The sequence below is a fragment of the Cuculus canorus genome, chromosome 1, assembly GCF_017976375.1.
Source record: "Cuculus canorus isolate bCucCan1 chromosome 1, bCucCan1.pri, whole genome shotgun sequence".
Lineage (NCBI taxonomy): Eukaryota > Metazoa > Chordata > Aves > Cuculiformes > Cuculidae > Cuculus > Cuculus canorus.
In genome coordinates this window covers 136,902,791-136,916,685 of record NC_071401.1, presented here as the reverse complement: position 1 = coordinate 136,916,685, position 13,895 = coordinate 136,902,791, and the positions used below count along the sequence as shown (strand labels likewise).

Sequence of the window (13,895 nt, the reverse complement as noted above, 5' to 3'; positions counted from 1 at the left end):
CGGTCCATGGGGCACGCGCTGTTGTTTTCTCCCTGCAGCGGCGGGGAGGAGGAGGAGGTGGAAAGATGCCGGGGAAGCTGAAGGTCAAAATCGTGGCGGGGCGCCATTTGCCGGTGATGGACCGCGCTAGCGACCTGACAGACGCCTTCGTGGAGGTTTGCGGGAGGGGAAGGGGCGCTCTGGGGCGGTTGTGTGTGTGCGTGTCTCAGTGTGTGCGTGTCTCAGTGTGTGCGTGTCTCAGTGTGTGCGTGTCTCAGTGTGTGCGTCTGTGTGTGTGGAGGGAAGGAGGGTGGCCCCACTGGCTCGGACCTCGCGCACGGGGCGATGAGGTGGTGGGGCTCGCAGCTGCATTCTGATTTTGGATTCCCTTCCTTGGTATTTGCGTTTTGATCCTACCCTGCCTTTGGAGCATCCTCATTGCAGTACTCCACTCGAACGAGGATGGATGAGGATGAAACATGCATCTAGTCTATTTATGATTTACTTGGATATGTTGAATGCTAGCAACAGTGTGAAATGTTTCAAAGATGACTTCAAAATGAGGTGGAGAGAGGAAGCACGCTGTATTAGTGAGCCTAAAAGCAGCTGACTGGAGGACAGGTGGCAAATCAGTGTATAGATATCTTTGGCCATGCCACACGCTACTGTATTTCATTTATACGCTTTGTGTTTACGGTATCACATTTCAGCATATAACATTATTTAGTCTTTTTGTAAGATTAGAAAGAAGGGAAAATAATCCATGGCATCTCGTGCCCTCGGACTTGGCCGGAGAGCTGTCCTTTCACTGCAGCCCTTTTGCGTGGGGAGAGTGGGCCATATGTGGCCCCGGCCAGGCGGGGAAGGAGCACGCTGAACCCCTGCCCGCGAGGGTGTTGTAAAAGCAGGGTCTGGTTTACCCTGATTTTTAGCTGGCAGCCAGGCAGAAAATCTGAATGTCAGCTTTAGTAATGTTTTGTTTCAGATTCTTTTGATTGAAGAACTTGTTAATGAATGGGTTTTGTTGGTATGGCAGGCAAATGAAGTCCATTTCAGAATTCGATGGATGCTTTGTTAGCAGGATGGAGAAGTAGTAAAGGCGTGTTTAAGTAATTTGCGTCTCTTGGTATATGATGTGCAGAGTAGTTTTATAGGCTTTGCTTTTGAGGACAATATTCTTATTTCTATTTGAAGTATTTTAAATACTGAGATACGGAGGGGATTTTTATTGGACAAATATTTAATATTGTTCACATGTTTAAACCTCTTTATTTTACCAAAAGTATGTAACCTCAGCCTTCTTTACAGTCATATAGTTAACAAGCAATATATGGGGCGTTTACTCAGGAAGGGATTGTAAAATAAGCTGTCGTGATCCTTCTGGTTTATCATTAATGATTTGCACTGTGAATAACTTAGAACATTTCAGTAACATTCCATAGATTCAGAAATTATACTCTCAAATAAAGCAAAGTGGTATTTTAAATGGAATGCTGTGTAAATGCATGCTTGTACCGCAGAAAGCAATTAAGTTTGGTGCATTACTGGCGTTAAGGTAGCAAAACAGAATGTCTTTTTGGAACTGTATAAATTGAAGTCTGATGGTAATAATATCAAAATACATTTTGGGTGTGTAAGTCCTGATTTGGTTTAGGGTTTAAAAATTTAATTGGCTTTAGACACTAAGAGCATTGCTTAATGGGGCAGTAAATTGGTTTGACGTGCCAATGCATTTCTCATGTGCTTTTAAATGGAGCTGAAATAGTATGCAGTTCTCTCATTACAGGAATGACAATCGTTTAACTTAGTTAGCTCCCGGTTTGGTTTCTGATGTTTCATTAGTAAGTTTTTAATTTGTAAACACTTCTCTTGTCATTTTAAATTGGATGGATAGTCAGCAGATACAAGAACTCTGATGTGTGCTGCTAGGAGACGGGGAAAACAACAGGAAGTTGTGATGAGTTTCATTTGGCCTGGTTTTGTGCTGCCTTGGGGAAAAACAGCTTTCTCCTGTTGGTCACTTGTTCCCAAATGTGCTCCATCTGTGTCAACTCCACTGTCTGAATAGCTATACAACACGACAGATCTGGAAATTCATCAATAAAAAGACTAGCTTAGGAAAAAAGGAAAACATATTTTTTCAGAAAGCTCAGTTTGCTTGCTTGGGTTATTGTGTAGTTGCATGAATGTCTTGGGACAAATAAGGTTGAAGAAATATATATATGTGGCCTTGCTTTTTAGGACTGTAACACAGAAAGACTGAGAAGTCCTGTTTCCAGCTGTGGTGTAGGCAAGGCAGCAGGTGAATTTGAAACTACTGTTTTATTTTTCTGTGTAAGGTTGCTGAAAACCTGTACAAAACATTTTTACTTAAATAAAAATGAAAAGCTGAAGTAACATTAAGGTACTAGTTGGTTACTAGCCTTTAACTTCTTTGTTAAATTTTCTAATATAAATCTGGAATTGGAAAAGAAAATAATAAGAGACTTTAGAGCTGTTACTTGGCACAGGTTCAGCATTACTTGGACTTGATCATCATGTATGAGAGGAGGTAAAGTATCAGAACTTCTGTAATTGTGCTTCTGAATTTGTATGGCAGACAACAGTGTAGTTGCTTTATTACCTCGACTAGCTTCAATGAACTAGCTTGCCCGTTGGAGAAGTTCAGTTATAGCTGCCTGAGGCTCCAAGGGAACTAATTTACTCCCTCGATAAGATGTAAAAATGGATTGGGTGGAGCTCTCTGCTGTTGTATCTTGGCACCTTCTGGTATATAAAGTAGCTCAGTTAAAAGTTGCGTCAGTATCACTTCATTATCTTGCTGTGTGCAGTGAATACACAGTCCAAGTGGCAGTGCTATTAGCTTTTTGTATGCACGTAGACTCCATCCAGCTTTTGCTAGCTTGATGATTTTTTTTCACTGAGGTGGCTTAATCCTGTGCTTTCATACTACTCTGGCCTTTAACTTTAAAGCTTACTTTGAAGTAACTTCTTTTCAGAAAGCATTACTCTTCACTGAATCAAGTAGGAGCCCCCACCGTTTTTTTTAATTTGTTTATTTGGTCATGAGTGCTGTACAGAGCTTTGTTGAATGAGGTATATACAGAGCTCAGTGTGAACTCTTGGTCCAGTTCTACAGTGCATTAGGCTTTTTACATTAACTGGATGTTCTGAAGCAAGAGGAGCATCTCTTTAGTGTGGGGGTGTGATCAATGCAAAATAATCACCATGTTACTGAAATGTCTAAAGTGTTCATTTAATACATTCTTGAGCAAGAGTATTTAAAATTACTATACTGTTTTCAATAGCTAGGCCTAAATCTTGTCTCCAAAATCCATTTAGACTTCTAAAAAGAAAATAGCATTTGAAATCCATGACTGTCTTTGACTGCAGCATTTCTTTGGTATTGTCAGACTCATTCTGTTCTTAAGAATCTTGAGTGAATTAAAAAACACAACCATGGGTGTCTAAGTACCGTCAGATACTTGATACAAGTTGAAGTGCTAATTATTTGAGGAGGTAACATTAGGAGAAGTACATGTGTTTATAAATGGTTTGCAGAGAAAGCTGCAGTGAAATAAAAGGCTCTTGCATTGTGCAGCATGTTGCTTGATGCATGGAGCATCACAGAAGTTCAGTTTCACTTTTTTTTCTTAAAAAAAAAAAAAAAAAAGGAGAAATGAGGTCATCCTGAAATAGTCTGCTATGGAGACCAAATAGAGATTTCTAAAATAAGTTATTACGTGATTGAAGCTGCATTAATCAATACTAATGTGGAGAATATTTTATCTTCAGTTAACTGGAAGTTACAGGGAGTTATATATGTAGATAGATAGAGGGAGATGTGTGTGTGCTTCCTGGAATTTTCTGTATTTTAAGAAAGTCATAGAAACTGATAAGATGCTTCTCCTTTGCTACTCTGAATTTCCCGGTATGTGTCCAGCGTATCAAGATTGCAGTTAGCAGAGATGGTTTCAGTTACTTTCTGGTGTGTAAGTGGGGAGGTTTCTTAAACTTGAGAAATAAATTTACCAATGTTAACATTTTATTTCTCTATTTCTTTTATAAAATGTCAATAAAGGTGTGTAGAAACTCTATAGAGAAACAGTAATAGGACATAAACTATCAATATTTACACAAAATACTTTTGCTTATAGTATTTCTAAACCGAAGGCAAAAGAGAATATATGAAGTGAAATTGAGTGGCCAATATAAGTTAAATTTTTACCTCTCAAGTGATTTGGGAAGAAAAACTATTTTAATAATGGGAGAGAGAGATATTTATTGGGAGTCTTCTATACGTGGAAAGTTATTACTTAGTGAAACGTGTCAATCGATTTAAAAAGCCACTTTAACTGAAAAGAGCTTATTTTGTTGAAATATGTATTTGAAATTATTTGCATGTGTAGATTTAATACATTTCTGTATTTATTACTACTTATTATTCATAATGGAATGCTTGTATTTTTAGGTAAAATTTGGAAACACAACATTTAAGACAGATGTGTATCCCAAATCACTTAATCCTCAGTGGAATTCTGAATGGTTCAAATTTGAAGTAAGTGTTTTTTGAGTTTGCCTGTCTGATATAGAGACATTCTGATTTAAATGCCCTTAATGGAATGATTTCATTTCAGGCACAAAATTAGTTTTGAGGAGCAAAGCGTATTTCTGTTGAAATACACATGAAATATTTTCAGCAAACCTATCTGCAGTTTGACCTTGTTTGTGAAGTGTGTCTCATTGGCTTTTTAGGACTGTTTGTAAAGATAAAAGCTTGCCAGTTTGGATCCAACTTAGATGTTATTCTGGGTAATAATAAAGACAAGACAGAGGTGAAACTAGGGGAAAATAGCATTATGGATTAGGCTTGTTAGTATGGGTATGCTTGTATTTTGTTTTAAAGGAGTGATTTTGAGTAAGTAAAGTTCATTGGTATTTGAAATGTTACTTTGGGTTGCAAAAATAATGCATTTGACAAAGAAGAAAACGGGGAATTCTGTGAGATAAAATACAAAATAAGCATCTTGAATGACAAATATTTTCCCATTCCGTTGTGTAATAACAAGGACACTTAGCATTTTTCTGTAATTGCTTGATGCTTTCTAAGATCTGAGTTGTTGATGTGCTTTGACTTAAGACCCCAAACAAATGTTTACTTTTTTTTATTTGTTACTGTATCTTACTGGTATTTTTTTGTTACTTAAAAAGTAATAGTACTTAGAATAAATAAAGATATTTAAATATATGGTACTGGTTAATTTATAGTATTCTAAGATAATATCACAGCGTAAATATGATTGTATATTGTAAATATATGTACATGTAGTGAGTGATATAATAGTTGGTAATGTTAGACATATTTTATGGCAAATATAAAATACTAAGATTAGGTAGGTTGTTAATCAGCATGGAATGCTCGATTAAAAGCATCTCTTCAATCAACAATCCATATTGATTAAGAAAGTAGTACTATGGTGTTGAAATTCAATCAGTTGTCTTTTTTTGTTTTTTTAGTCTTTCAGTTCCTGGGATTGTTTTCTAGGGGAAGGGAAAGAGCTGATCTGTGTAGAGGGTTAGCCGTTCATACAGAAAGAGTTTTGGGTTTGTTTTTTTTTTTTTTTTTTTTTTGGTTTGGTTTGGGTTTTTTTTCCAACGAGAAATCTCAGAATCTATCTTTTTCATGGAAAAATGGATTTGGGAAAGAAAATAGCTAAACAGCAGCACTGAAGAAAAAAAAAAAAGATAGCGTTCCATGTTTCAAAGAGTGGAAAAACACTAGAAAGACTAACTGCCTAAGACACCATAAGTGTGTGTGTAGTTTGATCTTTTTGCAAGACTACACGTTATAATTCTGCAAACCCATGAGTCATCCCATTGCCTGTAGCAAACCAGATTCTTGGTTTGTGACGTTCAGCGCAAAATGTTGTGGAATGTCCGTCTTTGTCCTAAAAAATAGTCAGTGTTTCTGTAGATGGAGTATTGCATTTAGTTAGGAAAGTGCATGTGTGAAATTACTGAATTTTTGCAGTGGGTTGTTTAAAATGTCTTCTTTTAAACCACTGACCAATTTGGAAGGGTATGAGCTCCAGTAATCAAAACTTCGGAGTATATTAGTCCTCTGAGATGCTTTATGTTCAGTTTTCAAACAAATCATGTGGAATTTTAAAATTTGCATTCAACGTAGTCTTGCTTTTCTGTTCTTCTCCCAGTGATAGCTGTAGCTCCAGGATCTTGCCAATCTGTGAAGGGTAAAATCAAAAGAAGTTAATATGTTGTTTGGGGACAGGAAATTAAAAATGCAGCTTTATCTGTGTCAGGTCACTGTATGCAGCTAACTCTCCTCTTTTTTGCATTTGTTTTTCAGCAGTGTTTCCCTGTGTGGTTTTTTTTTTATATACTCAGATTCCATGTTAATATTTGTTTCTAGGTGGATGATGAAGAGCTACAAGATGAGCCTCTCCAAATCACAGTTCTTGATCATGATACCTACAGTGCCAATGATGCCATTGGCAAAGTGTATATAGATATTGATCCTTTGCTCTATAGTGAAGCAGCTACAGTTATTTCGGGATGGTTTCCTATTTATGATACCATTCATGGTAAGATTTATTAATTTAAAAATAAAAACGTGCTGTTCGGCATATAATCTGCTTCTTACGGTCTTTATTTCTGTAAACTCTTGTCAGAAATCTGTACTAATAATTGGGAGTAATTAATAGGGTTAGTTTTGTATTTATTTCTGATATAGCTTGTAATTTTTCTTTTTTTTCTGTTGGTAGGTATACGCGGAGAGATCAATGTGGTGGTGAAAGTAGATCTTTTTAATGATTTAAACAGATTTAGACAGTCATCTTGTGGAGTCAAGTTTTTTTGCAGTAAGTAGAGGAAAGAAGTCCATTTGAACGGAAAACTCCCCCCCCCCTTTCCTTATTCTGCCAGTTTCCCTTCTTTCCTAGCTCATTGCATAAGCCCAGTGGAGATGACATTGAAGCAATTAGCAAATGAAGAAAATGGTCTAGTTTGTTTTTAATTTTTTAAATTAATATTTTACTGTTCTTATTTCAAGAAAATACAAATAACTGATTTGTTTCTTTCTTACCTTTCTTAAGTTGCATTTCAGTGCATGTGCGTGGGCACGTTATTTTACTTAGGGTGCATATTGTGTTAAAAGAGGCACAAAGTGAAAAGGTTTCATAATAGTACGTTTCACCTGTTACACTGGACAGTTTTATCCCTGTTCCAGGGTCTCCCAGAACAAAACTGCTTTGTGTGTGTACATGTTTTAACAGAACATCGTGTAGATTACTTTCTGGAATTGTTCACATCACTTTTCACATGTAATTTTATGTTTTTCTTGGTATTCTTGGCTTGTAGTGTCATATCTTACATCTTTAATGTGATTTCTTTTAACAGCTACATCTATTCCTAAGTGTTACAGAGCAGTAATAATTCATGGATTTGTGGAAGAGCTTGTAGTTAATGAAGACCCAGAATACCAATGGATAGACCGAATACGTACACCAAGGGCATCGAATGAGGCTAGACAGAGACTTATTTCACTCATGTCAGGTATTAAACATGTAGGCTGTAATGGTTATTGCTGCTTTTAAAAATATTCACCATTTAAATAAGTGACTTGCTTAAGACAAGGTTGAGTATGATTTGTGATATTAATTGTGTTTATTTTTTCAGTTCACAGTGTCTTTTGTTTCTGAATGTTCTCTTGCCCTATCTGATGGTCAGTATGACTGACTTTTTTCTTTCTTTTTTCTTTTTTTCATTCCTTCTTGGTGAGGTCATGCTGCTGTCTAATTTGTTGGTTGTTTTTAGCAAGGTCAGAGAAACCTGTGAAGCTCTTGAAGATGGTCTTAACCCATATGAGGAATATTACTAGAATTTTGACTCAATTAACAAACTGCTTCATCTTCTTTGAACCACTTTAAAGTGTGTGAGAAAATATACACCATCTCAGACACTATGTGTAACACTTACCTTACTCATCCCATCTTTTTCAAAGTCAAGATTAGTGGTTCATTGTTGTTCAAGCATGCTTCTGTATTGGCTTGGATTAATTCTGCAGGATATATCTGCAGTTCCTGGAAAGAATCATTAGTCAGTTGATGTCTGCACAGTAGCAAGTATCTTTTTTGTTGTAGTTTTACTAATGCTTGTGAACAGCGATTGTGTACCAGGATCCTCCTGTTTCAGTGCCAGTAGAACAGAACACCCGTACTCTAGAGTACTTGCAGACTGATACAAGAGACAACCGGTTGATAAAAGTGGACGATATTCAGGGGGTAAGGAATAAAAAAATGATGAAAAATAGCCACTAGAATGGCAGGTGGTGATTTCAAGTTCTCTAATGGCTCTCGATGTCAGATTTCTTGTAGGTACAGCTGTGGTTTAAGGAAGATACTAAAAGAAAAAGTTAGTTGGGTTTTGTGAGCATGTATGGAGATCTTTAGTAGGTGGGGCAGCCTAAATGACATCATGGAGATGTTACTTAGTATCTTCACTAGGAGAGCCAGCATATTGTCGGGAAAAATGTGAACAAACAGTATTGTCATAACTGACAGGAATTCACTCTTTATCAGATTTTTAGTATAGCTCCCCTTGTGTGTCAGTTTAGGGGATTAACGTTTCCACATCTCCTGCTTTGCACAAATGTTGAAAGTGGATAATGTAGCACATGTGGATGTGTTCTGTTTATTCATGGCCGTGGTTGAGAGAGAAAAAAAGCAAAAGACCTCTTAGCAATATTGTTTCGTGTCATGTAGTGCAATGCCTGACATTGCAGTCATTACTGATGGCCATACCTAAAGAATCCAGAAGAAATCTTGTGAGAATGACCTAGACTGTTTTATAGGTGTCTGTCATATTACATGTTGTATATGTAAAAAGAATTCAGTCTCAACCTTGGCTTGAATGGAATTCATAACAGTTTTCACTCGGCTAGAAGCTATCATACTCTACCTCAACCTTGGAGATTCATCAAAACCAGTACAAACATAATTTCAGCCTCTGTTATGAAGTTAGCTATAGGAACGTGTTCTGGTAATGTTAAAACCCAGCTTTGAAAAAACAGCAGTGATCATTTCATTCCACTTGATTTCTTAACATCATTGACATTGGGACTGTTAGGCTAACTTCTGTCATGGTCAGGGTTTTTCAGTTTGTTAGTTGAAATCTTCCATTTCATCGAAAGAGGGATTATATCTTCCACCTAGTATTACCAAGATTATCTGACCATGTGGATCATTAACTTTTTTCTTCAAGCAACCTGCTACGTAAGCATCTGTGGCAGAGCATTGTCTTATAATTGTAGTCTTTCAGTCTTTGTGTGGAGCTAATAAGAGAAGTGTCGGTCTTGTTTGCAGTGACAGTGTGGCTTATTTGGTATCGTGTTTTGGTTATTTAATGTTAAATTTAGTAGATGAGGCTCCCATATTAAATGGTGTTAATGTAGAAAGAGCAAAAATTATGAATTGGGTGAAATATGCTTAAATAAGTTTGTAAATATAAAAATATAGATACCTATCCACATGGATTTAAAAAATGCTGCATTGTTCTGAACTGTATGAAGGAGTATTTTGAAACTTGTGTGTTCGAGCACACATCTTGACCATTTCTTTATGTCTCTCTAAATAAATAAAAAAGGGAAAAGTTAATGATAATAAAAGAATGAGAAAAACAGTTCTGAAATAACGTGATATAGTTGCAGTCAGAATGGAATTGGAGGAAAAAGGAAAGAAGCTATGTAAGTCATGAAGTCACACTGTATTACAGGAGACAGAGATTATGAACAGCTGCTTGACATAATTATGTTAGATTATATCTATGACCTGGTTTAGTGACTTGTTGCCTTTGGTCTCTGCTTTTGGAACTGCCAACCAAAAGAATAGGGAACGTTCACTGCAATCATAAGCATTTTACCTTTTGTTTTATAGGTGAATTGCAGAGGAAGATTGGCTTGAAGGTGCTTGAAATGAGAGGAAATGCTGTTGTTGGTTATTTGCAGTGTTTTGATTTGGAGGGAGAATCTGGACTGGTAGTGCGAGCCATAGGAACAGCCTGCACGTTGGATAAATTAAGTAACCCGTCAGCATTTTTACCTGCATGTAACTCCCCATCCAAAGAAATGAAGGAGTAAGTATGACTTAATATAGGGGAAGAAGTTTCATCTCTCTTCTTTTCATACTCATTTAGTTTTACATGACCAGTGTGATTTCTTTTTTCCCCCCAGAATTTGTTTTTCTTTTGTAGTTTTATTTATCTGCTACTCAGTTTATATTCTACTATCTTGAAATGTTTTAGGTTGATTTACTTATGTTATTTCTATAGAAGCTGGAGTATGAATAAGCTTAATATGATTTTTTTAAATTTATATAGTAACAGTATTTACATATCCTTGAGTTATGATCCACCGGTTTCCCAGCTAATAATTGCCTTGACTCTGTGTTTGTACAATAAACATTTTTATGAGGGCTTCTTATGATATACCTTCTGATCAAGATGTTCCAAGTTCAGTACAGTCAATCTTGGGTATTTACGCTGAGCATAGAAGAAAAGAGAATTTTTTAATTCAGACAGTTTAGAGAACAATCCTGAAGTAGTCTCATCTTGTGTGCTTTGCCTTTTACTGTTGTAAAACAAGTGGGGATATTGCTAAACAGGTAGAGTTAAGTAGTATACTTGCAGAGAGAACTTTTTCGTGATGAGAGGTAGAATTTCTTGATCTTCCTTGTATCATCTACAGTGCCAAACACAGCTTGAATGCAGTTTTTTAATGTGCATGCAAATTAATAGAAAAATACTGGCAGTCGTCTTGAAATTGTTACTGGTTTGTTGCTTGGATAAATCAGTTATTTTTGGTTTGATGGAGAGATCCAGTTTCTGGAGGGGGAAAAAAACGGCGTAAAAAATGTGCTTCTTATTCTGTTTCCAGAGATGTTAGTTGAATTCATTAGCTTGAACTGTTGTGTCATTACAATAGTTATTAAGCATTTTTGTTGTGCAGGCATTGGTATGCTCTCACTTCTCGAAATTACTGGTTTCTGTTTCAAATCATCGCTTTTTTAACTTGTCTTAATTTTAAAAATTTGCCATCCAAAGAGCTTCTGGATACACTGTAGCATAAAAAAACAGTGGCGATTTAAAAAAGAAAAGAAAGGGTGTACCTGATAACTACCAACTTCAAAAGCATTCATAAATAAATCAGTAGCATTTACTCTGGAGCAAAATGTAGGAATTCCACCCCCCAAATAATCCATGTTCAGCTTGGTGGTGGATATTGTCAGAATCATTGTCCCTAAGTCCAAAAAAATTGGGATATTTCTCAAAGGTAGCAAAATCAACTAAAACTTCTTATTCTTAGCTTTACTAACTTGATATCCCGTTGCCAAAGAATCAATTACGCATTCACAACCTAATGCTTAAGCTGTTCCTGTCTCTCTTTTTATTTCATCTGGACTCCTGCATGCTAGGAATTAAAAATCTTAGAGTCTGCTTAAAATAAGAGATCTCCTCTAGCTAAACTTCCCTGTAATCATTTATAACATATAACTTTGCAACCTGTTTGTATGTATTGTTTTCTTTTCTTCCACCTTGGCTGCAAATTCTCTCAGGTCTCCGCTGGTTCATCCGCCAAGCCATGGATGCCGCTCGACTCACAACAGCCCAATTCACACTGCTACTGGCTCACGACTTACTCAGAACTTCTCTGTGTCTGTTCCCACTCTCATCTACACTGGTACGAGACCGCTCAGACTCAAGAGCTGGGGAGAGACAGGCCACAGGCACAGTGGTCGCAAAGTGCAGGCAGGCAGGCAGTGTAGGCAGGTACCACCCATCTTGTCTCCCTCCTTTTATCGTGGAGACACCTTCTATTGTCAGTGAAGAACTACTCTGTGTTCAGCTGCTGAAACAAAGGCACTAGTTTCTTGAAAATGCATTGGAGTCTCTTCCACAAAGCCACACTCTTAAATTTCTTTTTAACATGCTTGCTTCCTAAGAAATTAAGTAAAAATAAGTTGTGTGTCTGGGAGACATTCACAATTCTACAGTCATTGGAAGAAATCGCATTTTGATTGGAGTTCGTTATTGTTTTCAGGCATAAAATGGTATTTAGGTTTTAAAATGGTTATTGGAAGGGTATGTGCCATTTGTGGAAGAGATGGTTTTAGAGGGCAGGTAAGTCAATCTGTGCATAAGTGAACTGTTTGTCAATATAGTTGTTCCCATAAAGATTCTCCTCTTTGCTCTGTTTTTAGCTGTGGCATGCTGCTGATGCTATAGGATAAGGAAACATTTTTTTTTTTTCCTTAAAATGCATATGTGTGTATATACATAAATGTATGAATATGTATAAACACAAACATAATTTGAGATCATTTTTTCTCTATTAAACTAACTCAAAGCATTGTGTATTTGACCAGATTTTTAAGCCATAAAATGTTTTCAATTTTTTATTTTGCGTATATATAATTTTTTGCCACATCTCACGCCTTTCATTTGGCTTAATTGTTTCATTGTAGATTATCAGCATCTATCTGTAGAATGCTGAATGGGTAAACCAGCATTTTTTTGCCTCTGGCCTCATCCCCAGTCTCGCACCTAAGGAATAGCTGCTGGCCCCTGCCCCAATCCCATCCTGGTGTTTGGATCATGCTGCTGTCAGCCAGGTCCTTCGGCACAGGATTACTGAATATGTTTCCACCTTCTTCTGGCAGGATTCCCTTCAATGAAGATCCCAATCCCAATACTCATTCATCAGGACCCTCCACCCCTCTGAAAAACCAAACCTATTCCTTTTCACCTTCCAAGTCCTACAGTCGACAGTCCTCTTCTTCTGACACTGATTTGAGTTTGACACCCAAAACTGGTAAGGCGCTTCCACCCACTTTTTGTTAAAATTGTGTTTCTCTTCTTATATTTTCATTCAACCCCTTTTTGCTTTTTTGACATTAAAGTTATTAAAATGATACAGAAATTGGAGACTTCACATAGCACGCCTCAAGTCTGAAGGGGTTTTTGTAGGATAAAAATTTAAATTCTGCCTATATTTCCACTATTCTGGATAACATTAAAATGACATTTGTAACACAGCTGTGTTCAAGTAGAAATAAAACATCTCAGAGCATTAAGGGAATCTTAACTAATTGCCTTTTTCTTATTTCCTCCATTTCATATTACAAATCATAGGAATACATTTCTCACCACAGTATGTTAAGGACAGTGTTACAAAAACTATATAGTCTTCAAGCCTAGTGTGCTGTGCTGTAATTATATTTATCTGTGATTTTTAACTCCTCTTTGCAAATGTAATACTAGAAATGTAGCAGCTGCTGTCTTTTTATTCTGCTTAGTAAAGGAGAAATCACTTTACGTACACCGTATACATTTTGAAAGTATTTTAAATTATACTCCAGCCATCTTCAAAAAAAGCATTTTTCTTTCTCTGTTGGTCTATCATAATTTCTTCAACTTGTTTCCTGCCTCCTTATTTTTTTATTCTGTGGTTAGAATCATGTTGTTAGTAATGTCAGCACAACAAGAATTACTGTTTGTTTATTCTCCATTTTTTGACCAATGCCCTGAGTTTTGTTACCATAGGGCAAAATATTTTGCAGAACTGTTTTTAAAAGTTTGGTTGCTTTTCAGATGATGTTTTAAATTGTGGTATTTGAAGCTCAAAACATTGTCTCCATCTAATCTAGACAATTCTTAGACATAAAGTAGTTGATTCAGCTTTACTTAATAACCCCCCCTTCAAAGAATTTTCCCAAGAAGTTACATGTTGCATAATGCAGTTATATTAAATATTTTACCCAGTTTATTCTGTAGATATTTGTTGAAAATGTCCCCAGTTAGGAAACTGGCTGTCTTGGTACTATCTTCTCTGTTTCATTTTTAAA

The 13,895-nt window shown here is 36.5% G+C and overlaps 1 protein-coding gene across 24 annotated transcripts in view; it reads left to right on the top strand.

Moving 5' to 3' along the window:
* Window positions 1-13,895, top strand: part of C2CD5 (C2 calcium dependent domain containing 5) — a 63,532-nt gene that overhangs the window by 258 nt on the left and 49,379 nt on the right. For 15 of the 24 annotated variants that reach the window (XR_008451813.1, XM_054077350.1, XM_054077157.1 and 12 more), the window contains exons 2-8: window positions 39-155; window positions 4,451-4,537; window positions 6,410-6,581; window positions 6,762-6,857; window positions 7,396-7,551; window positions 9,930-10,128; window positions 12,711-12,862. Coding sequence is in view for 23 of the 24 variants with exons in the window: in XM_054077350.1 (XP_053933325.1) it covers window positions 66-155; window positions 4,451-4,537; window positions 6,410-6,581; window positions 6,762-6,857; window positions 7,396-7,551; window positions 9,930-10,128; window positions 12,711-12,862 (952 nt within the window). In the remaining variant the exon portion in view is untranslated. Of the gene's footprint in view, window positions 1-38; window positions 156-4,450; window positions 4,538-6,409; window positions 6,582-6,761; window positions 6,858-7,395; window positions 7,552-9,929; window positions 10,129-11,606; window positions 11,732-12,710; window positions 12,863-13,895 lie in introns of those variants that run through there. The other 9 variants (XM_054077231.1, XM_054077256.1, XM_054077248.1 and 6 more) reach the window with 3 other exon arrangements.